Source organism: Diceros bicornis, chromosome 3 (assembly GCF_020826845.1).
Source record: "Diceros bicornis minor isolate mBicDic1 chromosome 3, mDicBic1.mat.cur, whole genome shotgun sequence".
Classification (NCBI taxonomy): domain Eukaryota; kingdom Metazoa; phylum Chordata; class Mammalia; order Perissodactyla; family Rhinocerotidae; genus Diceros; species Diceros bicornis.
The window spans coordinates 94,379,508-94,405,202 of NC_080742.1; the positions used below are offsets into that span (position 1 = coordinate 94,379,508).

General features: G+C 38.7%; 1 protein-coding gene across 1 annotated transcript in view; it reads left to right on the forward strand.

Annotated features, from left to right (window-relative positions):
- CNTNAP2 (contactin associated protein 2) overlaps positions 1 to 25,695 on the forward strand; it is an 815,107-nt gene that overhangs the window by 377,730 nt on the left and 411,682 nt on the right. Inside the window, exon 6 of the mRNA XM_058532231.1 lies at positions 21,531 to 21,687. Coding sequence (XP_058388214.1) covers positions 21,531 to 21,687 — 157 coding nt within the window. The remainder of the gene's footprint in view (positions 1 to 21,530; positions 21,688 to 25,695) is intronic.

The window sequence follows — 25,695 nt, forward strand, 5'->3', positions numbered from 1 at the left end:
TATAGATTGAGGGTAATACCTTTGTGCCAGGGATAGACTGGTCTGACCCAGTTTCATATCAGTTTACAATTAGCCTAGAGTATTTTACATCTCATCAGTTTACCCACTTAAATTGATCATTGTGAGCTTCTTTTATTTGTTAAGTCGTCTAATAAATATTTATTAAGCATCTAACCTGTGCTAAGTATGCATTAGAGGAAGAAGGATGTCAATGAGATTAAGTAACTTAGTCTGAAGTTCTGCAAATCCGGGCAGGATTTGAATTAAGTCTGTCCGACCTGAAGGCCTGTTCTTTCTCCTGCGTGGTGCCGTACACCAGATATTTATTGCGCTTGGGCGTTACAAAGTGCTTTTGCATGTACTATTGCATTTGAACCATAATATGAACCTTCATTTTACAGTCCAGCATTCTGGGACCAAAAGAAGCTAAGTGAGAGGTCTATTGGTTCTTTCCTCCCCCACCTCCATCTGACTCTCCTCTCCTTCTTCAGTCACCCTCGCTGAGGTCATCAACCCCCAGTGAGATTATTTCAACAGGTTATCAACTGCCCACCGCGGTATGCAGACCATCCTTTCTCCGGTCATTCCTCTCCAATCTTGTTCTGCCTCTTTGCGCATCCTATCTTCATTCTTGAGTTCCTTCCTGTCATATTACTCCTCCAAAGCGCACGTGTGTCCCTCCAGGCATTTCCTTGCCTAGAGCCTGAGGGAAATCATGGCAGAGTACTGTAGGGATTTATTCAGCCAAACCTCCACAGGCCAGGCCTGTCACATCTACTTCCACAGTCTATCTTTATCCTCCAGGTTCTGGTGTCTCTCCTTCAGCTCTGGATTTCTTGCTTGGATTGGAGCAACTACCTTGACGTGTTCTGTTATTGTTTTTCCCGCACTTTTTAATTCCTTTGCTCACACAAGTGAAACTGATTTTAAAATCACCACAACCCCTTAGGGAAAAAGCTAGTGACAGAGCCAGAAAGAGAACTTGCTCCTGGTTTGCCCACCCTACACTCTTACTGTCACAAATGCCCCATGGAAATAGAGAAATCTTCCCACTCTGTGTGTCCCAACTTAGTGAAATATTATATGAGGCATTATTTTGGCTCTTTTGGAATTTCTCTGTTTCTGATGCTATCAAACCACAGATTTTCTGGATCTTTTCTCTTTCAAGTATTTACATATCAGATTCAACTTTGTAATTCTTATTTTAGCAGTTGATTATATTTTTGAAGGCCACAGCACTGATTGCAGGGAAAATCTAAGCCTTACATCATTCATTATTAATCAAAAAACTACAGAAATTGAGTAGGAGAATAAGTATTATTTATGCTTATGGTTTGATGTCCTTATTCTTTTTTAAATTGAGAAGCACATTTACCTTTGTCTAGAGATCTAAAGATTCACCAGTTTACCTTCTAAGTGTGGAGGACGGGTTTTATGATGAGCTCTTTCAATAACTAAATGTTATAATAGATTCCTGGAAGGAATTTTGGTGTTTTGGGTTGTCGTTTCTAGTTCAAATTGCTCATGCATTCGTCTTCACAAAATTATGTAAAAAGAAGAAAAAAGTAAATCTTGATTCAATTTATTAGTTATACTATGAAGGTTTTTATTTATAAATTAGGAAAAATAAGTAGATTTATCTAATAAACACTCTCTTTTTTGGTACAGATCACTTCCTCAGTTCCATCTCCTTACGAAATCAGATTTGAGGATGATTTTCTGTCTCCCAAATATATCCATTAAGTATCATTCTCATCTGGAATCTGTATTATAAATATCAAACAATGAAAAAAAGAAAAGTAAACAAATAATTAAAATAAAAATATGTAGTATATGTTAGCAGGTATTGTTTGCATGAAAAAATATTTTATGTCTCTTTAGATTTATACACAAAAAAAGGAGATACAATACCAATATATGTGCTGGTCAAAGCCTAAATATGAGCATTCAATAAAATAAAGGTGCTGACAAAAATTTGAGTTTGCCATTAGATTACCAATAATGCTAATCGATTGTACTTCTTGGCATACATAATAAAAGATAACATTCTAAGTCTATCCTGATAGATTGGAATTCCTGTTCCAAAGTGGGGTCTATGTTATTAACGTTAGCAACACTGATTGGCCTTCTTACAACTAAGGGACCCTATGCACAAACTTTTGTTAAATAAAAGAGTGGGGAATATTCTTAGCATGCCTTAGGAGTTACCTAAGAAAAATGTAAACTATGAAGGACCCCTTTGCTTCAGAATCCTCTCTACTGGATGCTTCAGGTTAATAGACTCAGGAAAGAACAAAACAAAGTAAACAAACAAACAAAAATGCTTAACTTAATCTTTTCGACTTCAGCAGCAGGAAAGTAGGGAAAGGTTTACATTTTGGGTTGTTTGGGGCATCAGATTCCTCTAGGTGACCTACATTCAGAGGCTAACAGAAGTGTTAACAACACAATTAAGAAATATTTGCCAGTGAAAAAAACAAATGAGGCTAGGGTATGGAGGTAAAGATTAGAGCTCCAGGGTCCCCTAGGGCTGAGTTCCACCACATTAAAATCATGTATCAGGTCGTCATGTCACTGTAGAGCAGAGTGATATTACACTTACTTTATTTGTACTAGACCTGACTAAATTCCACCTTCTATACAAGAATAAAAAGAAAGCCCCAGCAACCTGCTGGAAGAGACCCCTCTGCCCTGTGTTTTCCATTCTCTTCTGTGCTTCTTAATATTCTTCTTTGTCTCTTTCTGTCCTACTCTCTCATGTCATTTTCTTCTCTCTTTTCTTTTTTTTTTTTTAACATTTCTTTTATTTTTTTATTTTTTATTTTTTATTTTTTTTTGGTGAGAGAGATTGGCCCTGTGCTAACATCCATTGCCAATCTTCCTCTTTTTGCTTGAGAAAGATTAGCCCTGAGCTAACATGTGTGCCAATCTTCCTCTATTTCATATGTGGGATGTCAACACAGCATGGCTTGATGAATGGTGTAGGTCCGCACCCAGGATCCGAACCCTCAAACCCAGGCCGCCAAAGTGGAGCACACAGAACTTAACCACTACGCCATCAGGCCAGCTCCAGCCTTCCCTCTTTTCTTTTCTCCATCTTTCTTTCACTCTCTTTTGGTGTCTCATTTGTCTAATTTGCTACTGAAGTTTATTGGATTTTTTTCTTACTCGCCTTCCTTCTCTTATTGCTTACTATTGTTGTTGTTGTGCAAAGCCTTATGTTTCTTTTCCTTAATTTCAAAAGCAGATTAGAAGCCCATTTATATTTATATCTCAAAGTCAAAACAATTTGTATGTGTAAGCGAACTTCAGTTTACTTGTGTGTGTGTGTGTGTGTGTGTGTGTGTGGGTGTGTGTATGTCCCACCACTAGAGAGGGGCAAAGCCATTTTCTCCATTATAGAACAAGAAAGGGATTAGTCACTCTTACTTCAATAACACCAGATCATGCGTAAAGTTGCTAAAATTAGTTATTACCTGCTTTACCAAACCTCAGAATTAAACTGTAAAACAAACATCACTGGCATGCCTTCCTTTGCCTCCACAACTGTAGTTTTTTTTAAAACAGCGGCTATGGCTGCTGACATTCCCCTGTTTTGTTCTATTAAGTCAGGGGCTCAAAACAATACCTTCTATAAAGCCTGCATGTAGGGCAATATTATTCATATACGTTTAGTTTGTGGATGCCCACCAGCTGAAGACCACCAGGAACACACCAAAGGAGGTTAGGTTTATGAGCTTGCTGCAGCAAGGGAGAGAGCACACCATGAGGAACAGAGGGCATCTTAAGAGACGGTCCCCCACCCAAGAGACGGTTGGGAAGGGGACGTTATAGGATTTGGGCTGACGTTGGATGATTTGGGGGAGAGTTTAAGGAAGAAGATTTGCTCTGGATTGGGTGCTGTTGGAGAATGGACGCAATGTGATAGTTGAGTATCTTAATCGTTCTTTCCTGGGAGGCAGGAGGAGAAAGCTAGGTGGGGCTGCTTGTCACTGAGAAAAAAGCAATAGCCCCTTGCTTTAGCCAGAAGAGGGAGCTGTTTGGTTATTTTTGTGGTCACACAGAGTTCTGTGTATTCAGACAGGATGAAGTCGCCTTTTTTGATCTTGTTTCACGAAGGTCATAGAGTGACCCTCTTAGATTATGGCTGATATTCTGTGGAGCTGAGCTTTTTCCACAGCCTAGATGTTACTTGCAAGCTGCCAACTGTCAGAGCCTTTTCATTTTTCTTTTCTTCTCAGGTCCCAGAGTAAATGAGAAGTAATCAGTCAATTCATGTAACAAAGCCACTAAGCTCAGCTCTGAACTAAAGGTTAGCCACATTGTATGGAGAAGCGTTAATAAAGCACCAAGAGTAAAAAGTAATGTAAAAGAACATAAAAGAACTAGAGAATACTTAACCAAGACTTGAAACTGAAGTAAATATTCCATCACTCACCAATCTTATGCCATAAAAAGTTATTTTGTTGTGTTTTTTTGTTTTTGTTTTTGTTTTGCTAAGGAAGATTCACCCTGAGCTATCTGTGCCAATCTTCCTCTACTTTGTGTGTGAGTTGCCATCACTGCACGGCCGCCGATCCTGGTCTGCACCCAGGATCCGAACCCGAGCCGCCAAAGTGGAGCACACTGAACTTAACCACTAGGCCACGGGGCCAGCCCCTCATACAAAGTTTTAAATAAAAAGCTTTGGTAAAGCTATTCATTTATTTCATAGCTATAAGAAATGTTACAATTTGAAAATTAATTTTTATAAATAATCCATTGAATTTTTCTGCTCCTACCTATGCTCAAGACACTTCGTTATTTGAACAATTGACAAGGGCTTTCTTTTTCCTAATTATAAATTTAAGATATTAGCTGTTTGTTTATTTCTCATGTAGTGGCTGAAAATTATGTGGTCTTTGGTTCTGTATGTTCAGTACTTTTATTCTTTACAACTTAGTAAACCACTAAAAGAACTTAAATATGAGAAGAAATTGGCAGAAGGATTTACCAGGTTCACATCCGTGTTTGGTGCCTGCTTGCATATTACACACGACAATAGCAAATTCAAGGGCATGGCCCTAGAAAAAGCAGTTTAGAGGGAGTCTTAATTTTCCCCTGCATTATTCCAGCCCTGAGCTTTCTCATCGCTAGATTTTGGTAGGGCTAAGCTGAGTGTGTCGATGCTGCTTCAAATATGGTATTAACATTTTCTAGCCATCATTCAAGTCTTTTTCAATGAAAAGTTTAGGTTTTTTTTCTTTTTGTTTTAGTGGGGTGAACTCTGGGGGTGTTCTTTTTTCCTTTAAAGAATAGAATCTCTAAGAAAGATATGTTTTGTTTCATTGAGAAAAATGCATCACCTTTAGGTTTAAAAATCATAGCAAAAAAATAATCCACATGCCCATCAGCTGGCGAATAAATAAGCAAACTGTGGTAGATCCATACAATGGAATATTACTCAGTAACATAAGAGAACTAAGTACAGATACATGCTATAACATGGATGGACCTCAAAACCATTATGCTGCATGGAAGAAGCCAGACACAAAAGGCCACATATATGATTCCATTTATATGAAATGTCCAGAAAAGGCCAGTCTATGGAGACAGAAAGCAAATCAGTGATTGCCTGGGGCTGAGGGCCCAGGAGCAGGGATTACTGCAAATGGGCCTGAGAGAATTTTGGAGGTGATGGAAATATTCAAGAACTGGATTGTTGTGATGGTTACACAGCTCTTTAAATTTACTATGAATCATTGAATTGTATACTTAACATGGGTTAATTTTATGATCTGTAAATTATATTTCAATAAATTATACCTCAATTTTAAAAAATGTCATGGCATCTGAGTATATACATGATACATACTTTCGTGTCTCAGTCCTCTTTTTTATATTGGTTGGTACTTTTTATTAAAATATAAGATATATGTGTATGTCTATGTATATATGTAGTACAATACATTGCATAAAATACATTAATATTAAGAGTAGAGTCCAATAAATTTTCTCACATACATATGTATGTACCAATTGTCCAGGTCAAGCTATGAACTATTTCCAGCATGCCATAGGGTCTTTCATACCCCTTCCCAGTCACTACCCCCTGAGGTAACCACTATTTTGACCTCTATCCCCGTGATTTAGTTTAACTTCTTCTTGAAATGCACAAAAATTGAATCTTTCAGTGTATACCCTTTTGTGTCTGTCCTTCTTCACTCAACATAATATCTGTGAGAGCCACTCATGCGTGAAGTGTGCTTCTTCACTGATTTGTAAAATTCCATTTTATTAATGGGCCTCACTTTCTTATTGATGGACATTAAAATTGTTTCTCGTTCAGGACTATTATGAATAAAGCTCCTGTGAAAAATATCTTTTTATGCACTTAGACATTCATTTCTCTTGGATGTATACCCAAGAGTGGAATATTTGGGTGACAAAGTAGACATATGCTTAATTTTGGTAGATACTACAAACAGTTTTCCGGTGGCTGGATCAATTTATGCTCCTATCAGCATTGGATGAGAATTTCAGTTCCTCCACATCCTCACCAACACTCAAGATTGTGAGCATTTTTAATGTTACCAACTCTCGTGGAAGTATAATGGTATCTGTCCGTGCTTATAATTGGCGTTTACCTAATGAGTATTGAGGTTGCGTACCTTTTAACATGCTTATTAGCTGTTTGGATATTATCTCTAGTGAAGTGCCTATTTAAACTTTTTGTCTCTTTTTTGATTGGGTCATTTGTCTTTCTCTTATTGATTTATAGGATTTTTAAATATATTCTGGATAGAAGTCTTTTGCCAAATACATATATTGCAAATATCTTTTCTCAATCCGTGGCTTGCATTTTTCACTTTTTTATGAGATGACTTTTGATAGACATTCTTAATTTTGAGGAAATTTATCTATTTTTGATTCTCTTATTCTTAAAGGAAAGTTTATAAATTAGTAAATTTATAGAACTGTGTAACTATCACCACAATCCAGTTCTTTTTTAATGCTGCTTAGAAAATATTTGCCTGTCTCAAGGTTGATATGAAATAATATTTTAATAAAATTTCTCACTGGAAAATTATCATTCCTGGTGTTTCTTCTTGACATGGTTAAAGCCACCACTCATCCCAAGCATAAATTTTATGCATGCCTCTTTTATAGCACATATCACACTGCATAATAATCCTTTGCTTATCTCTCTAACTGTTCCACTAGCTCTGAAACAATCTTATATGGAGTTTAAGATCCTGGACTTAATCGATCAGATCCCAGCTCTGCCATTTCCTGAGACTTTCTGGGCCTCAGTGTCCTCATCTGTTAAATAGAGATAATAATATATATCTCCCAGGCTTTTCTTAAAGATACATGAGATAATGTTTGTACAATGCTTACAGCAGAGCTGGGTACACAATAAAGATTCAAAAAATACTAATGATGATGATGATTTTATCTTCACATCAAGGACAATGTCAAGCTAATTCTTGTCTTCTAGCATCTAACACAGAGGGTATTGAACTCAACCTTCCCACAAGCCAATTGCCCTTGCTAATCATTTACGTTTTAAGCATTTGGTAGTAATTTGATTTCTTAAAAATGTCTTTGTACTCCTTGAAAGGAAGTTAATGTTTGTTATTAGTCCAAATTTATAGCAATCTTTAGTTTTTTTTTTAAACATTCGTTTAATTTTTGTCTTTTTAGCAAATACTTTTGTAGATTAGAGAGTAATTCATTCAAGTTTAATGAATTAAGCTTAGCTCATTGTTGTCATTCTCCAATATTTCTTTGCTTCTTTTGGGAAGAAAAGATCATTTTAGGTTCTTTTAAAATCACTCTGATTTCATCCTGGAAAGAATAAGGCAATATATGTCAAATCATTTTGAGAACATACACATTAAATAGTTTCCTTTAAATCTGACAGTGACAGGCCATAATATTACTGGATAAATTCTTAGCAAACTGAAGCTTCTGGGCTCAGTTTCAATGTTTTATTTGATATTATTCCCACTAGCTTTCTTCTGACAGGGATCAATCAAGATGTTAGTTAACATCCTTGCAAATTGCATTCTGGATGGTTTACTATCCTTGGCGTTTACTCTGTTGAGGTTTTCACAACAGCACACACTTGTGTTGCTTTATGACTAACCTTAGTTGTTATTGAAGAGAGCCTCTCTTTTGTCCTCAATGATCTAGTAAGCAGTAATTTCACAATCCTTAGAAGTTCACCCCAATTCAATGTCTGGTACATTTCTGAACATGGTAATTTTTAGGTGCTCTCAACCTGCAAAGTAGCAAATTGATGTACTTTGGGATTTCTAACAGCTTCTTTCCCAGAGCGAATGACACTCCTGGGATGGTGGCTCCATGTCAGAAAACGAGGTCTCCAACGTTGGCTGGAGGAGCTGCCATCTGGACCCTGAGTTCTGACGAAGAAGGTGTCACCTACACTGGGCTGGCATTCAGACTCAGGGTCACAAAGCAGCCCTTTCCAGAAGCAAAATGAAGTTGTCAAGAGAATATTTGCTGTGGCTCTGCCAGGCGCCATTCAGATGTGACAAACTTGCCTTCCTATTTTTAGTATGGCTTACTAATTCTGAAGAAAGATAGAACTGTTTTTTTTAATACGTGCTTATCCAAAGGTCAAAACAATTTTAAACAAGGGCAGGCACGGTCCTGCAATAAAAATGCAGCAATCTCACTGTGCAATAAGTCCGTGTAGGGGCTGAGAGAGTGCTATGTTTACCTCTTTCGAAAGGGCACTTTAATCAAAAGACTGATGGCAAGAAGAGCGTTGAATTTGTTGTTCTGTTTCTCCTGCATCTGCATGAAATTGTGTCTTTGAAATTGTATGTTACTGAGATGAGTGATACTGGAGAGAAACACATGCTCTGAAGCAAAGGGAAAAATAGAGCAGCAGACCAGAATGCTTGCCCACATTCACAACCTCGTGGTGTCATCCAAGGGAGGGGCCGGGTGCTGGAGATGTGTAGAGATGTTTGGGGGGTAGTCTTCCCCATTCCAACACAGACGCTCGCCTCTCTCCTTAACTGTATTTCCTTAGGTGGGTAATGACAGTCAGAGGAAAAGCCAGTGCCTGCTGTTCAAACACAGCGTGAAAAATGAAGTTCAGAAGTATAAAAAACAGTGGTGATGAGATCCAATTCTCCAATATTCCTCTCACAGATGGAGTAAAAACCTTCTTCCCTGCAGCCTTAGGGCTCACTCTGGTCTCTCAGATCCAAGGAAGACACCACTTCGTTTAGGAAGTGGTCTGCATTTCTTCATTTCTTCTCCTCTGTTTGTTTTTGGTTGTTTTCCCAAATAGAATGGATGATCAGGTTTAAATGCCAGTGGGAAGAATCGCAGAGGTTTACTATACAAGAGGCAGAAAGAGTAAATGACAGTGTACAACTCATAAGAGAGTGGGGAAGGGGTGGATCCCACTGTAAGACCAGGGAGTGGCCAGAGGTGGGAGGAGAAATTTTAATAGAAGGGGACAGGAGAGGATGGTGCTGATGTAGACAGGCTTGTGTGTTCGGTAGCAGAAAGCTGAGGGCTTTCTCTCTGAAAGCCTCTATTTCTCTGTGAAATAAAAGGAATTCAGTTGAAGAGGGGGCGCGAGCTTCCTTAGATCACAGACACACGTGGATACATGTGTTTTGGCAAAGGCAGACGGTGACTTCGTTGGAGACAGGCTGAGAACGAGGCACCACCAAAGGCTGAAATCCACTCAGTTAGAAACGCAGCCTGGAGTTGAAGGGGGGAAGACGGGGCTAGACTTAACGCGGGATCAGCATTACCACAGGTGTATGTTGAAGCTGCGGGACTAGACTCACGTAGTTGTTCAATAAATATATACTGAGTGATGATCATGAGTCTTAATAGCTGTGGAGAATGTGAAGACAGAGCGAGGTGACTCCCAACCTCTGAGCAGTCACAGTCTAGAAGGAGGCAGACATTTAGACAGGTGCTAATAGTGCAGTGTGGTGAAGGCTTTAATAGGCAGGGCAAGGTTTTACAACTGTTCGTATGAAAATGCATGTGCCTTTGCTAATGAGACTCAGCGAAAACTTGAATGAGAAAACAGTGTTTGTGTGTAGATGTGAAGAATAAGTAGTAACAAACCCGGCGAAGGAGGGGGAAGTATATTTCTGGTAGTGGGAACGAATGTGAATAATGTTGCTCTAATAGGTGAAATTTATAGAAAATACAGACGCTGCAACATAAACCAATTAGGTCACTTCCAAATACATAGAAAAATCAGAGAATCATTCAGTAACAAAGCCAGAAGCAGAGATCATCAAAGTCAATGCCCCCGTGTTACAGAGCAACAAAGAGCCTGAGAGAGGAGGAAATGGAACATGAAGATAATAATGGAAGAACTAGAATTCAGACCTCCTGACTCCCATTTCAGTGCTCGCTTCATGGTGATCTCTATTTCACCCTTAGGCCTCCACTTGCTGGATTATGGTCTAGAAGTCTTCACAGGAAGGGGCAGCATTTTCTGGACTCTACTCCCAAGCAGCAGGTGTCTGATCAGCTGCTTCTAGACTAGGTGAAGCTTAGCCCCAGGTCTTTATGTCCACAGTTGAACAGAGTTATGTCGTGAGAGTCTCTAGGGTTTTCACAATTGCCGTTGTGGATCTGTGACTGCGACCCTAACAGGACCGGAGTGCAGGCTGGGAGGTCTGTCTTTGCAAAGCCACCGATTACGAGCTAGGCTTGAACAGAACATTGCTTCACCCCCTTTATTAAATTTTATTAAAAAATTAGAAAGGCTGAAATTTGTTGAGCTAAGCATCCAGCTTAAGAAATTAGACATAGGATCCAAGAATTTATCCAAAGAAAGTAGAACAGATAAAATAAATGTAAAAGCAGGAATTAATGAACTACAAATCAAACATTCAAAAAGATCAACAAAGTTGATTCTTTGAAAAGACTAGTAAAATCAATAAACTTCTGACTAGACTGGTCAGAAAAAGAAGAGACAGGATACTAGTAGAAATGAAAAAGGAAAATAAATACAACTTTTTACCAATATATTTAAATGTTTAGATGTAATGGACAAATTCCTAGAAAAATGTAACATATAAATGGATACAACAGATATGCAAAAATATAAACTTCTATAAATGGATACGATTTTATAACAAAGATATTAAATGTTATTAGCCTCGGATAGTTTATAGATGATTCTAATCTCATACAGTCCTCAAACCATTCTTTGAGGCCAGCACTAACTTGATGCCAAAACATACTGATAATATTACACAAGGAAATGTCAGGCCAATGGCATTCATGAATATAGTAGCCAAAATCCTCAATAAAAGAGCAAAGTGAATCCAACAACATATAAAAATAAGATTTATCACAACAAAATTGATTTTTTTACAAAAAAAATACCATTAAAAAACTATAAACGCAATTCATCACAGTAACAGCTAACAAGGGGAAACATATTTCATTAAGTGCAGACAAAGCATTGAATAAAATTAAATATCAATTCATGTTTAAAAAATCTTAGCAGGTAATAAATGGAAGAGAACTCCCTTTAACAAAAAGATGAAATGTTTTTCTAAAATGACAAGAACATCACACTTAACGGTTAAACATTAAAAGCATTTTTCTTTTCTTTTTTTTTTTTTTTGTGAGGAAGATCAGCCCTGAGCTAACATCCATGCTAATCCTCCTCTTTTTGCTGAGGAAGACCGGCTCTGAGCTAACATCTATTGCCAATCCTCCTCCTTTTTTTCCCCCTTTTCTCCCCAAAGCCCCAGTAGATAGTTGCATGTCATAGCTGCACATCCTTCTAGTTGCTGCACATGGGATGCGGCCTCAGCATGGCCAGAGAAGCGGTGCGTCGGTGCACGCCCGGGATCCGAACCCGGGCCGCCAGTAGCGGAGCACGCACACTTAACTGCTAAGCCACGGGGCCGGTCCTAAAGGCATTTTTCTTAAAACCAGTAAACACATAAAGAAGACTCTCACATCAATTTAGTTTAACATTGAACAGTAGGTCATGACCACTGCATTAAGACAAGAAAGAAGATATAAAGGGATACAGATTGGAAAAGAAGAAACTAACTATCATTATTTATAAATAACATTGTAGACTTGGGAAAATTAAAAATATCAATGGATTAATTATTTGAACTAATAAGAGAGTTTAACACATTTTTATGGACACAATATCAACATAAAAATTTAATTGTATCTCTATACATATCACCACAAAGTGTTAGAATAGGTATTATTTAAAAACATACCATTTATGAGTAAATTTAACAAATATGTGAAAGACCTTTATCAAGAAAATTATAAAGTTTATTGAGAGATGTTTAAAAACATCTAAATGGACAGATTTATTATGACAATAAATAGGATAAGCATATATCATAAGCATGTAAATTTCCCACAAATTTGTCTATTGATTCAAATTCAGTTCAAAGTCCTGGCTGGATTTTTTTTTTTTCTTTTCCTTTTTCTTTTTAATTGAGGTGAAATTCATTAACATAACAGTGAGTGAAAGTGTCTGTGGTGTTTAGTGCATTCACAATGTTGCACAACCACTACCTCTGTCTAGTTTCAGAACATTGTCATCATCCCAAAAGGCAACCCCATACCCATTAAGCAGTTGCTCCCCGTTCCTCCCTCCCCCCAGCCCCTGGCAACCATCAATCTGTGTTCTATCCCTGTGGATTTGCCTCTTCTGAATACAAAGTTGAGAAAAAAAATCAAATTGGATTCCTACATTACATCATTAACAAAAATTAATTCGAGGTAATTTAAAGAACTTAATGGAAATGGTAAAGCTTTAACATTGTTTATGAAAAAAGCATACGAAAATATTTTCATGATTTCAAGGCAATAAACCATGAAGGAAACGTTGATAAATTCAACTAAAAAATAAAATTAAGAACATTTCCTTATTAAGACCACCATGAAAAGTGAAATTTGCATTATTATAATTTATTATGAAAGATCATTTTCCTAAGCTTTTTCTACAAATCAATAAAACACCAAAAATCCAATAAGAAGATTGGGAAAAAATATGAACACGTATTTTAAAAAATAAGTAAATATAAATGAAGAAAAAACATGAAAAGGCAAACAATCTTATAAGTAATCAGGGAAATATAACTAAAACCAGAAAGAAGCGCTTTTTGTCACTCTCCAGTTGTCACAGTTAATGGTATAATGCCAAGTTCGTCAAGGATTTTGATCAACAGAAGTTTTATATACTGCTAGTGGGATTCTACATTCATACAAGAGTTTTGGAAAAACATTCTGCAAATGCACAAATCATGTGACCTAACAATTCTGCTATGGGCATATGCCCAGAACTCTTATACGTGTTCATGAAGCATGTTGAAATAGCAAAAAATGACACAGTTCATTAACATTAGAATTAAATAAAATGTGATATATTCAAAGAGCCACGTACTGATAACAGATAAACTAAGAACAAGGCTTTTTATTTTATTTTTATTCTTTATACCTTATATAAACTTATATGTGTAAAATATTTTAATGTTTAAAAAATTTAAAATTCAACTCTCTTTTACTTACAAACTAAAGTGCAAACACAATGAAAGTACCCATAACCACTTCTCCAGCCACACAACCTGCTTCTCTACACTGCCCCCACCAGCCTGGCTGATTACCCCATAGTTCCTGAAATAAGTTGATGTTTCCTGGGTTTACACCTTGGCCCAGCCATTCAGGAGAGTCTGAAATGCTCACATCCTCATTCTGGTTTCCTGGATCCTACCCTTCCATCAAAGCTGCAGTCAGATCCGTGTCATCATGGAAGCTCTCCAGGCCACCTTGGTCCTTGGTAATCACTCCCTTCTTCAAAATCCTACAGGACCCATTGCCTGGACCACTCCTATGATATCCAATGTGTATTTTTTTCCATCTTATTATGTGTAAGCCCTATCAGATATCAAGGCATAAAACTTTCATCATTGTAAATTACTAAACAAATATCTCACCACTAACCCAGAAGCTTAGATGGGCAGGAATCAGGTATTCACTCCCCAAATTGTCTCTCCAGCACTAAGAAGGTGCTTATTGATGATGTAGCATGCCATTTCCGTTGCAAAACAATATTTTGCTACTAATTTGAAAAGTTATAGCCATCTTTTATATACAAAACAAGCCGAGGTGCATTCATTTTCAATCAATAAAAAGTCCAGGCACAGGATATCAAGACATTCAGTATAAATGATAGGCTGGGGTAAGGCGCGTTTCATCAAATAAATACCGTTTTTAATAGACAATAACAATAATGGGAGCAGACAGTAGTCACACAAATCATTGTCCAAGATCCAGTTAATTCTCTCTTCATTTGTTCTATAGAGAGGAAAAGAAATATTTAAAATAATTGGCCAGGGCTTCTTTAGTGAAAAAAGACTAGAAAAGTGCACTATTAACATCCTGCAAACAGCATGTGGTTCCATCCAATCACTTCGGTATTATTAATCACTTTTGTTCCTGGGCTGTGGTACAAAGGAGTTAACCAAAGTTACTGAGGGGGCCCCCGAATGCCAGTGACCTCTGTAGAGACTGAAGCCAAGTTAACTTAGAGCGAGTTGGCCTCTTCTGTTCTCTGTAATACTCCTCAGAATTATGAACTCCCATCTAATCTGTCACTTCAATTCCATTCAAATTAATAAAATCTAATTCATCTGAATAGGATTCAAAGTGATTTGATTCAACTCAATCAAATTCTGCTCAGTAGTATCAGTTCTTGATTGAAATCTATTAAGTTCAATTCAATAAAATAAATTTAAATATTATGCAGTGAAATTAATTTTTAATTAATTAACATTTCAGTTCGGGTCCATTTTGATCTGAACTTCAATTCTCCATTTCTAAATTTGGTCCCTATTCAAATTAATAAAATGTAGTAAAATCCAATGTAATTCCAAAAGATGCAATGTGAGGACTAATCAACCACATTCATTTCTGTTCAGCCCTAATAAAATGAGTTTAGTGACATTCAATCACAGAGAGAGAAAATGTTCACCTTTACCTACCAAATTGAATGTTTATATATAACTTCAAAATTATAAGTTTTCTCAGCTTCATGTCACTGTCTGCAGTATGAACTCCGCAGGAATTTTTTGGATTCATTCTTTGTTTGGTCTTTATATTCACGTAGAACAACATAGAATTAGGTGATTGGGAAACAAAAGAGAATATTGTTATCCAGCTTAATAAGTTGATTTCACAAAAATTATAGGCAGCTTGACATGATAGGCTTTTGTACCTATGAAAATGCCAAGATATATGATTTTTAATTTTATTTTTAAACTTCTTAATCTAAATAGTATTAAGTACAAGCATTTGGACTCAGGACCATGATTATGAAATTGCCAAAAAAAAAAAAAAAAGAGTTACAATGACTAGATTATTCTGAACAAAAATTGGGAATTTTAAATGGAGGTGTTATTGTAGTAAACACCATTATCACCTCTTCATGTTTTACCTAGAGAACAAGGTCCTGGACTGGTATCCCACTGGGACCCCAGGCCTCTGTGTTCTATGAACTAAACCCACACTGTCCTTTCCACAGGTCAGGGTATAGCAGACCTTTTTGAGATATGGATCACCAGGGCATTAGTGACTGGGTCTCAAAATCTTCCTCTGGGATTCTTGTTCTATAGATCTTATTCATGGACCAGGGAATCTAGATTGTTGACAAGAGCCTCAGGTGAATCTCATCTTAGGTTAAGTTGGGAACCCTTCTCTATACTGATCTCCCACCAGAGGGAAAACACAGGGAAGCAGTCTCTCCATGACTTCCCCTCCCAGCCTTCAGCTTTTTCTGAGGATCCTGACACTTGGACTGCCATGGTCCAGTCTTGGAAGTGATTGCATCAGGACGAACTCCACATGTCGAAGACAAGAGGCTACCTCTATCTAAACCAGTGAGCTCTAGGACTAGTGGCCTGCGCCCCCTTCCAATGCCTGGGCCAAGGGCAGCGGTCGTCTTTAGCTTTAGGGCCCTGGAACTCTTGGACTGTGCACATCTCATCCTGAAGAAAAAGAGAATTCTGCCCTGCTTGGTCTTCCAAATTATAGCTATCAGATTATCTGGAGGGCTCTCTATAGCTACAACAACTCCAAATTTCCTCTCTGCTCCAGCCCAGCCTGGGGCTTACTATAAGATTTACTCACCTTCTTCTCTAGGTCATTTGTATTGGAAGGAAAGTTCTCACAGCTACCAAAATGCTTTGCATATACAGTCTAGAATTACACCAGTTAGAGATGTCTTTACTTAGTAAGCATGTTATCACCACTCATACTTTGGTATGGAGTATTGTAATCAGATCAGAGTGGTCAGCTGAACTTGACTGATGAAGTGGAGGGAAAAAGGTTCGGTGGTGCTGTGGTAAGGAGGGAAGGCAGGATGAAGTGGGAGATTTTTCCAAAAATCTTTAGAAAGAGGATCTTGCACTGTAGGGGCTTCAAACACCCAGAATGCTGCCAGACAGCTGGACCCTGGGGTGGTCTGTTCCAGGGAGCTGCCAGCAGGGGGCACTCAGCAGAGCACAGAAAGGCAGATTTCTGCAGCAACTGTACCTGTTCTATTTCCTCTGCTAAAAAGCCCCTTGTGATTCTTTAACAGAATTTGTACATAAGTAGATAGCAGTAAATATAATAAAACTAGGTTTCATCAAACTAAAAAAAAAATGCTTTTAAGTTTTCATTTTGGAGACTATAAACCCTTGTGGTCTTGTTTTTAATATCTTATAGAAGTGGATAAAATGGAACTAATTAAGTGTCCCAGTAACCATACTGGGTCTTATATGGGCCAGGATAATATTTACTTAAGCAGACTATTAAACTACTTTGCATAGCCCAGAAGTTCCAAAGAACACACTTTGAAAATCACAGGTATGTACCACATTTTCAGCAAGAGGTCCCCATGCATTTGCCCTTGTGTTTCTGAAACAACTTGTTATTGGAGAAAATGACAGAGATCTATTGGTTTCTTTAAGTCTTGGGAAACAAGTAGCCTCTTTTCTTTCTTCCTTTCCCAGTTTAATCATCCAAAGCATAGTAAACCTTTCAGCATAAGAAAACTTGATTATAAGTGAGTATAAACAGTATAGTGACTATATTTAATTCAATCCGTATCTGGCTGTTTTAATACAATATGCCTTACTTTGATAATTTAGCTTCTAGTTTACTTAGAATATGGTTCATCATTACCAAATCTTGTCATAGTGATTACACCTAGTTAATATAGTTAACAAAAATCATCATATTCTGAAGTTAGAGAAGCTCTTGAACTCTTGGTGCTGGGTAATAAAGTTATTTCTTTTCTCACTACTTCTTGTTTTTGCCTTTTAAAAAGTCTTTTCCATTTTTATCACTTTAACTGCTTTTCCCCAAAGCCAATTAACAGGTAAATAATGATTTGTAAAGCAGAAAGTAGCACTTCATTAGAATAGCACTGGAATAAGGCAATTCTTTGCTCAACACAAATTGAACCATTCTCTTCCTGCTGAATATAAAATATATGCCAAATTAATAATATATTTTATAGTGATTTGATTTAACCAAATTAGCCAATGCTAATAACAAAGAGTACAATTTGCTTTTTCCCTGGAATATGTTTTTCTTATTGGCATTCTTCTGTTCGTGGCAGACGTGGAAACAGCTAGGTAAAACATTTTGTACTGCACTTAACTTAGTTCCCTGGGAAGGAGAACAAAATAACATAGACTTTTGCATCACCCTAACTGGGAACATTAGCTAAATAAGACAGTATGTGACTTGAGAAAAAGGTGGGGGTGAGGGAAGAACTGGGAAATTGGGCTACTCTTACCTGGTCACTGGTGTTTCACCTCCTTGCATGGTATAGACGAAATGTCACTGCAGATCAGCCACTTGGATCCCATCTTGGTGTCTAAGAAGAGTCCCTCCCTAAAGAGCAGAGAGTCTACCCTGTGAGGTTAGTTCAGAGCCTGGATCCCGTGCTTAGGGTTCCTACTGGAACACCTACGGCTCAAACAACTTGACAATGAGACTTCCTCTCCTGGGCTTCTCTGTACACCTTGAAGGTGCTGTTCTCTTCTCCATTTCCCCTACAGCACATTTCTCAGTCTGGTGCTAGAGAAGAGGTGATGATTATCTTGCTCCTTTTACTGACATTGTTTTTATTTTTATGAAGAATACTAAGCCACACACAGCTTCTCTGGTTGATGTAATTTATCATCACTTTCTATAATGAAAATATAACAGTGTTAGGTTGTTTCTACTGGTCACTAGAAGGAATAGTTGGAAATTGAGCTGAGGTTCTGAGATATACACACTTTCATTGGCTATTTGAGGTACAGGCTGGAGTGTCGTGCCAGACAATCCATTAACTCCAGTTCTGCAGGTGTCTGGTTTGTTTCCTTCTCTCCACCAGGTGTGACAGTACCCCCTAGTTTCCCAAAACCATGATAGTAACCAAAATTTCCTTTGAGAGAAATAATTTAGCATTAGGTCAACTTGAAAAGATGCGGAGTGATAAATAGATGTGATCACCAATCGAGGTCATGTTTCTACATTTTCAGGATCAGTTTGTGGTCTGGAAGGTCCCCAGGGCCTTTGTAAGGTCAGCATTGCACCATCCACCTTTGCCGTCTTGTTGTAACACAGCCAGGGATGGAATCAGCAGAGACCTAGTGCAGCTTACTGACCAAATGACCTGGCTCAGATTTTATAGTTTCCATAAGTGAGATTTTTCAAGCCTTGTTTTTTTAAACATTTGACTGCATCAAAAGAATACAAGAGCTTATTATTAGTCCGGTTTCCAACATTGGGAAGCATCAGAAGTTGGTTGCATTACTCTTTACCCTAATGGAAAGAGAAGGCAGAAGCAAAATAACTTGAATGTAGAGAGCAAACACAGCTGGGACAAGGCTCAGATGGGCAGAAGACAGGATTTCAGAGTGGACCCTTGTCTCAGAGAGCTGGCTTCTTCCTCCCTTCAGAACAGGGTACTGAAATCTTCCTCTCTACTGTTTACCAGATCAAGTCAAATGTATTTTTTAAAAATTCAGGTGTCATGAATGATCTTGTGAAGGGAAAGATGGTAACTTTTCCAAATTAAGTCAACACAACTGGAAAATCTAGAAATTTGTATGAAATAAGAGAATAACCGAATAACTCGCTTCCAAGTTCAGAGCATTTGCTCATTCATTACATCAAGCCTAAACCTCCCAGTACAGTTTCATGACTTTAAATTGCCCACCTTTAAAAACGAAACAAAACTATTGGCATATCTGAAAAAGTACTGCAGCAAATTTACAAAATTCCTGTATGATCCTTACTTACTCTATTGTATTATTTGCTTAGATGTTGTGACTGTTCGCCTGATAACTAATTGAGTACAGGACTTTTTCCTCATCTTTATTTCTGAGCCCTCGCACAGACACTGGGACTAGTGTACACTTAACATTCTGAAAGTGGGGTGGGCCATCATAACGGAATTTTAGCCACACGCCTGGAGATTTTAATTGACTAGCTTCTTGGTTTACTGGTCGGCACTGCCTCCATGAGAGTCCATTCATTCCCCGGCTTCCTGCAAGAGCCGTCTGTCCTCAGGGCCTCCTCCTTCTCCCCGCCATTCCCGCCTCTGCCTCCTGCTACCTGGCTGCTTCTTCCCACCATTCACCTCAAACTCCTCTTAACAATGCCTTCCGTGACCTTCTAGCTGTCAAATAAAAGGAAAAGTTTAAATCCTCATCTCAATGGACTTCACTATGAAATCTGACCATGCTGACCACACTGCTTTTCTAGAAATTCTCTCCTCGTTTTTTCTCCACCCTCTCCAACTGCTTTCTTTCTTAATCTCCACTATGGCCATCTCCCTCTCCTTCTGTTTTCTAAATGCCGCTGTAATCTAAAAGATTCCAATGGCATCTCTCCTGCTACCAATATTTCTGGTTTACCCTGAGGGTTCCTGAAACGGGATTTTCAGCTCAGAAAATATTGCTGAGATCCAGACTTCTATAGCCAACTGCCTATTTCATGTATGAAGCTTATCATCCTTTCTTCAGCATCCTCTAAACTTCTCATCTTCCTATCCTATTATCTTCCTTGGTGAAGCACATCACCATCCTCTTAGTCACCTGAGCTAGAAACCTCGGATTAATCCACAACACCTTCTTCCACCTTCTCTCTCAGCCAAAATCTCAACAGTCTCAGGCCATTTATACCTCCTAAATCTCTTTCTATTTTCTCTTCCTCTCCATTTCCACTACTATTTTATTATTTCTCCTCTGTGTTAACATAGGAGCATCACATCTGGCCTCCCTGACTCCATCCTCTAGAAATTTGTCTTTCACTTTACTGTAGATGTTTCAAAACACAAATTTGATCATGATAATTCCCTGCTTGAAATCCTTTAGTGGTTTCCCATTCTTTTCCGAATGAATTCAAACTCCTCAAATAGAAGGAAATAAACACCGAAATGCAAACATAAACCAGTGCAAAATAACTTCTTATTTGGACAAAGATTTTGTTGTGACATGGCCCTCAAGTACTGTCTGTCACTGCCTACTCCTGCTACCCTCTCACACGTATCTCTTCAGCCCTATTCTACCATCTATTCTACCATAAATGCATAGACTCCTATGCATATTTTCCATATAGAACTTTACCATTCTGCTCCCTTTGCCTAGGACCCCTTAGCTCTCTTCCATCCTTATTCACCTGAGTAACGCCACTCAACCTTCAAGACATAGCTCAAATATTTTACCTCTTCTAGGATACCTTCCTTCGTGACCTCCTTTCCCTCACCCACCCTCCTGTGTGTTCATAATACTCATTAAAATGAATTCTCAACCTGTATCTTTTTCCTTCATTATTCTATCGGGTTTCTTAGAATGTTTGACACATAATGGAAACTCAATGGATGTTTGATGATTGGATAAATGAATGAATAAATGAGTGAATATTAGGCCAAATAATAAAGGAAAGTAATATTGTATAAAGAGCATTTTCCAGTGTCTTGTGAGATACAGTGTCAAACTTCTGATCTGCTGTGTGATGGACGAATTGCTTGACTTTTCTAGACCTAAGTTTCTTACCTGTTAAATAAAGAGATCATACTAAGATGTAATGAAAGTCCACGTGTAGCTCTAATATCCCATAATCACCTTGACTGTCATTTCACAGACAAGCATGACTAGTCGTGACCGTAGTCCTACGTTACAGAGTCAGCGCATGGCCTCCAGGCCTTCATTGGGGACTGCCCCATCTGGGCAGCCAATTTACGAAACAGATGCCTAAATTACTGAAGCTTGCCTGTAAAAGTTTCTTCCAAGGAAAGAGGTGTATATCCTGGTGGGAAAACTTGAGCTTACCATCCCTCTGACATTTTTTATTAAATATTCCTATTATTGAAATCATTTAAGAGGGTTAAGTGATGTTCGGTCTCGCAGAGAGCAATACTACTCCCGGGGAAGGTGGGTGTAAGTGTGACATTGTAACAACTCAGTCCTAGTCCGATCTCAATGTGCCTTTTCTCTTTCTCATAGATGGAAGTCCTTACACCTGGTGGGTTGGCAAAGGCAACGAGAAGCACTACTACTGGGGCGGCTCCGGGCCCGGAATTCAGAAATGCGCCTGCGGCATCGAGCGGAACTGCACGGACCCCAAGTACTACTGTAACTGTGATGCGGATTACAAGCAGTGGTGAGTGCGGTTGTCGGAGCCAAGCTCGCCCTCCCAGGTCAAACTGATTAGATGGAGGAGAAAGTCAGGAAAGTGCTGAAATAATAAGATAATAGCTTAGAAAGGTTTGGAACTCAACCAGTTGACAAATGTCAGGGACGTTCTGAAAAATATAAAGCAGAAAGAGGCCAGTGCAACAAGGGTATGCATTTAGAAATAGACGACACATGATTGACGTGTTCATATTTTATTCAGAGGGGAAAATAATGAGCCATGTAGCCGGCATGATTTGCGTTATAAACTGTGCTTTGTAACAACAGAGGGGATGGCCCCAGGCGGGGAGCCGAGTGCAGGCGGGTGAGCCGTCCACAGTCAGCAGTCTCCAGCGGAGGGCTTCCACCTCCTGCCATGTTTGCTTTGAGTAGCTGGACAAGGGAAAAAAAGAGAGAGGGAAAAAAAGAAAAGGAGAAAATCGTTCTTTGCTCCTGTCTTCAGCAACAGTGCTGGCCGGCCTGCTTTTCTTTCGTGCCTTGAACTGTTTATAACTCTGACACCAATCAGTTCAAGGAAGATCTATTTTGGGTTTCTTTCATCCCTCTGCTGGCTTTTGTCCCTTCACAGTCAATGGCTGGGTCTACGTCAGTAACAGATAAAGATAAAATCAGCTGTCATTCCGTGTGAAAAAAGAGGCCCCAGAAGTTTAAGTGGAGGGGTATAAACCTAAGTACGGTTTTTCCCAGAAGCACATATCCCGCGCCTGCTTCTTATGATTCCAGAATCGTGGGGATGCTCCATTCCTGCCTCTGGACAGCATCAGAGAGCAGAGCCCTGCATTTCCTCACAGGACCGAGCACAGTTTATTGCTGTCAGCCTCTGCTTTACACTACTCAGAAGACAGTTACAAGACAAGTTCATTCTACCAGTTAACCAAAAACTAATTCTGAATATAAAGTTGTTTGATTTCCAGATAGAATGTCTACCTATTTTCCAAAAGCCATTTTAATTTTAGTAAATGAAATGAATTACCAAGGCTATATATTTCAATGGCTTAGAATTTCTGTGTGTATGTGTAAATAGCTATCATAACTCTTTAATTGTGGTTTATTGTAAAGAGAAAATCATGATATTCAATTTTTTATTTCATTTGTTTGAAAGATGCATCTACACACACATTTTTACACTATACAAAGATTGGAAGTCAAGAGAATGGAATCAAAAGGACATGAGCTTTGAAGTTAACTTTTCATTTGTTCATTCAGTCAGTCAGTCAGTCATTCAGTCAGCCATTTACTCAACAAATATTGGTTGAACTCTGATGTGCCAGAGAATCACCTAGGCACTGGAGATAAAACAGTGAATGGCGAGAACAAGAATCCCTGCCCTGACTATGTTCTTGTTGTCACTTTTTATTAGTTGTCTTCCTTAAGCAAGTTCCATAGACTCTCTCAGATTCATTTCTCTGTTCAACGTGGACTCAAGGCTGACTTTAGGTATAGCCTCCCTGACTAGAAGTGAGAGTACCGTCCCAGATGGTTCGTCATCCCGGCAACCCGGAGCGTTCAGTTCTTTTTGTCCAACCACAGAGGGGAGTTAAGATATTTAGGAAAAGGAAAATCTAGTGCATAAATTCAAGTGAAATTCATTTTTGTCAGACATCATCATACTAAGTGCTAAGGATATAATGACAAATAGAACATGCTCTTTGTCTTCAAGGAACTCAAAAACCAAGTGGAGAAAAAAGCCACACACAAATAGACCACGTAATACAATTAGTGCTCTGTTGAAGACGTGCACAGGATACAACAAAACCAGTGGAAGAAAATGTAAGTCTAACTGAGAGAGTGGAGGGAGGAGTTAGGAAAGTCCTGATAGAGAGAGGAATGTTTGAAAGAGAAGTAAGAGTTTGCCTGGCATACTCTTCCTTATAAGATCGTCTTAGAGGAGAAGCATGAATAAGCATCGTCGGTGCAGAAGACCTGGAACGTGATGTGGAGAAGAAAGTAGGAACCACAGTAAGGCTAAGCATGTAGGCAGTATAACATTGTAGCTTTCATTCTTTTCAGCGGGTGATAGGAGTTTGGATTTATCGGCAATGGGCCCTGTGGAGGTCAGCTTGATGGAGGAGGCGGGCGCTGAGGAAGAGGATGTCGCAGTAGTCCTTGAAAGTCATTTAGGGCTTAAGATGAATGACGACATGACCATGGAAAAGGGGGAATTTGTGAGATATTCGCAAAGTGATCTCTACGGGACTTGATAGTTATGACCATGCGAGAAGAAAGACAGAAGTCCAGGTAGGCTCGCCACTGGGCAACTAGAAATGGAGTGGAAGCAAGGCCATATACCAGACTAAAGAATAAAGCTCTGAGTAAGTAGATGATGAGCTCAGCTTTGAAAATATTCAATTTGAGGTGCCAGCATAACAACATCTCTTAACCTAGAAGGGCACCATTAGTGGGATTACTGATAATAAATATAGATTTCAGAGAAATGGATTTGCATCTGAAACCATTTCCAAGAACATACCTGAATTCAGATCACAGATGAGAAGACTTATTGCAGACATACCTATTCAGCCTCAGCCATAGACACACCCTCTGGCAAGCTTTTGATTGGAATAATTCTTCACAGTTACTCAGGGGCTTGGACACTGCTGTGTCTTGTTCCCTTCTGGCTGAGTAGCAGCTGAGACAGCCTCACCTCTTCGCTTCTGTAAATTTTGTCTAATGTCTCATAATAGAGGCACTATATTTTGAGCAAACTGAAAAGTGTAATGAATATGTTGGTAATAAATAGCTATTAAAATGATCCTCCCTATTTAGCACAAGAAAGAAAGCTTTTGGAGATGTCTTATTGGTCTTTGAATTTACCAGCACGTGGCAAAGACCTGCTATGTGGATACTTTAAAAATGGCCTAGGTTTGCCACTTTCAAGGGAGGCTTCTAACCAATCTGAAACTTCAATTTGTTGTCTGACAATAAAAACTAAATCTTGATTGGCTGCTTTTGTGAGAATTAAATAAAATATAGAGTATAAAAACATTCCGTAAATTGTACAGTACGAGATGCATAGCTATTTGCAATTCTTAATGATGTAATTCTCATTGCAAATCTTAATGATTCCAAATGAATCTGAAGAAATGAAAACAGACTGTGGAAAGTGGGTCCCTTTCATGCTGTCAGCCTGCGGTGCAGCAGACCTCAAGTCAAGTTCCTTAACATCACGTGGCAGGGTTATGGAATAGGCTTTATTAGAGAAACTTACAAGTCAGGGATCACCAAGAGAAGAGAAGGTACAGGTCCCCAACCTCATGAATCCTGAGAGAGATGCTGGAACCAGGCTATTGTGCTGAATACATCAAGGATGTATGTTCCAAGGAACCATTTGCTCTTGCCCATAGGGCAAGAATGAGAGCAATTTTGTCGGTGGAAGAAAATCAGACTCTTTGAGCACCAGGTGGGCTCGGTGTAGAGGCCAGCTGTTTACAGGCATTGTCTGAGTCATATCTCCTCCAGAAAGAGGGAGGAAGCCACGGCTTCTATAAGAAGGTGACTTTGGGTGCAGCCTCTGCATTAGGAGAAGGGGGAGCACTTCCCAATTGGTTCATTGTCCAGGCAACCGCAGTGTGTGCTCCCATGATCACTGGTATTCAATTCTTTTTGTCCTACCACAGAGGAGAGCTGAGAGATTCAGGAAAAAGATAATCTAGTGCATAAATCCAAGTGAAATTCACATATGTGAGACTCATTTGTGGTGATGTAAAAGTAAAAGTAAATGTTCTACTGAATCTCTTGCTTTCAAACTCTGTGTCCAGCTGAGAAAGTTACTTCCACTAATCTTACCTCCATCACAGCAAATCATTTGATTAAAATGACCTGAGACCAAAATGGGTGCAAAGTTCTATGCCATTTCCTCCGTATGTGACCTAGTCAGGACATTTGACTTCTCTAAGTTTTCATATCAATGAAATATAGATAGATAGTACTTTCTAATTCATGTAAAGATTTGGTAAAGTTCTGTCATAAATTAATA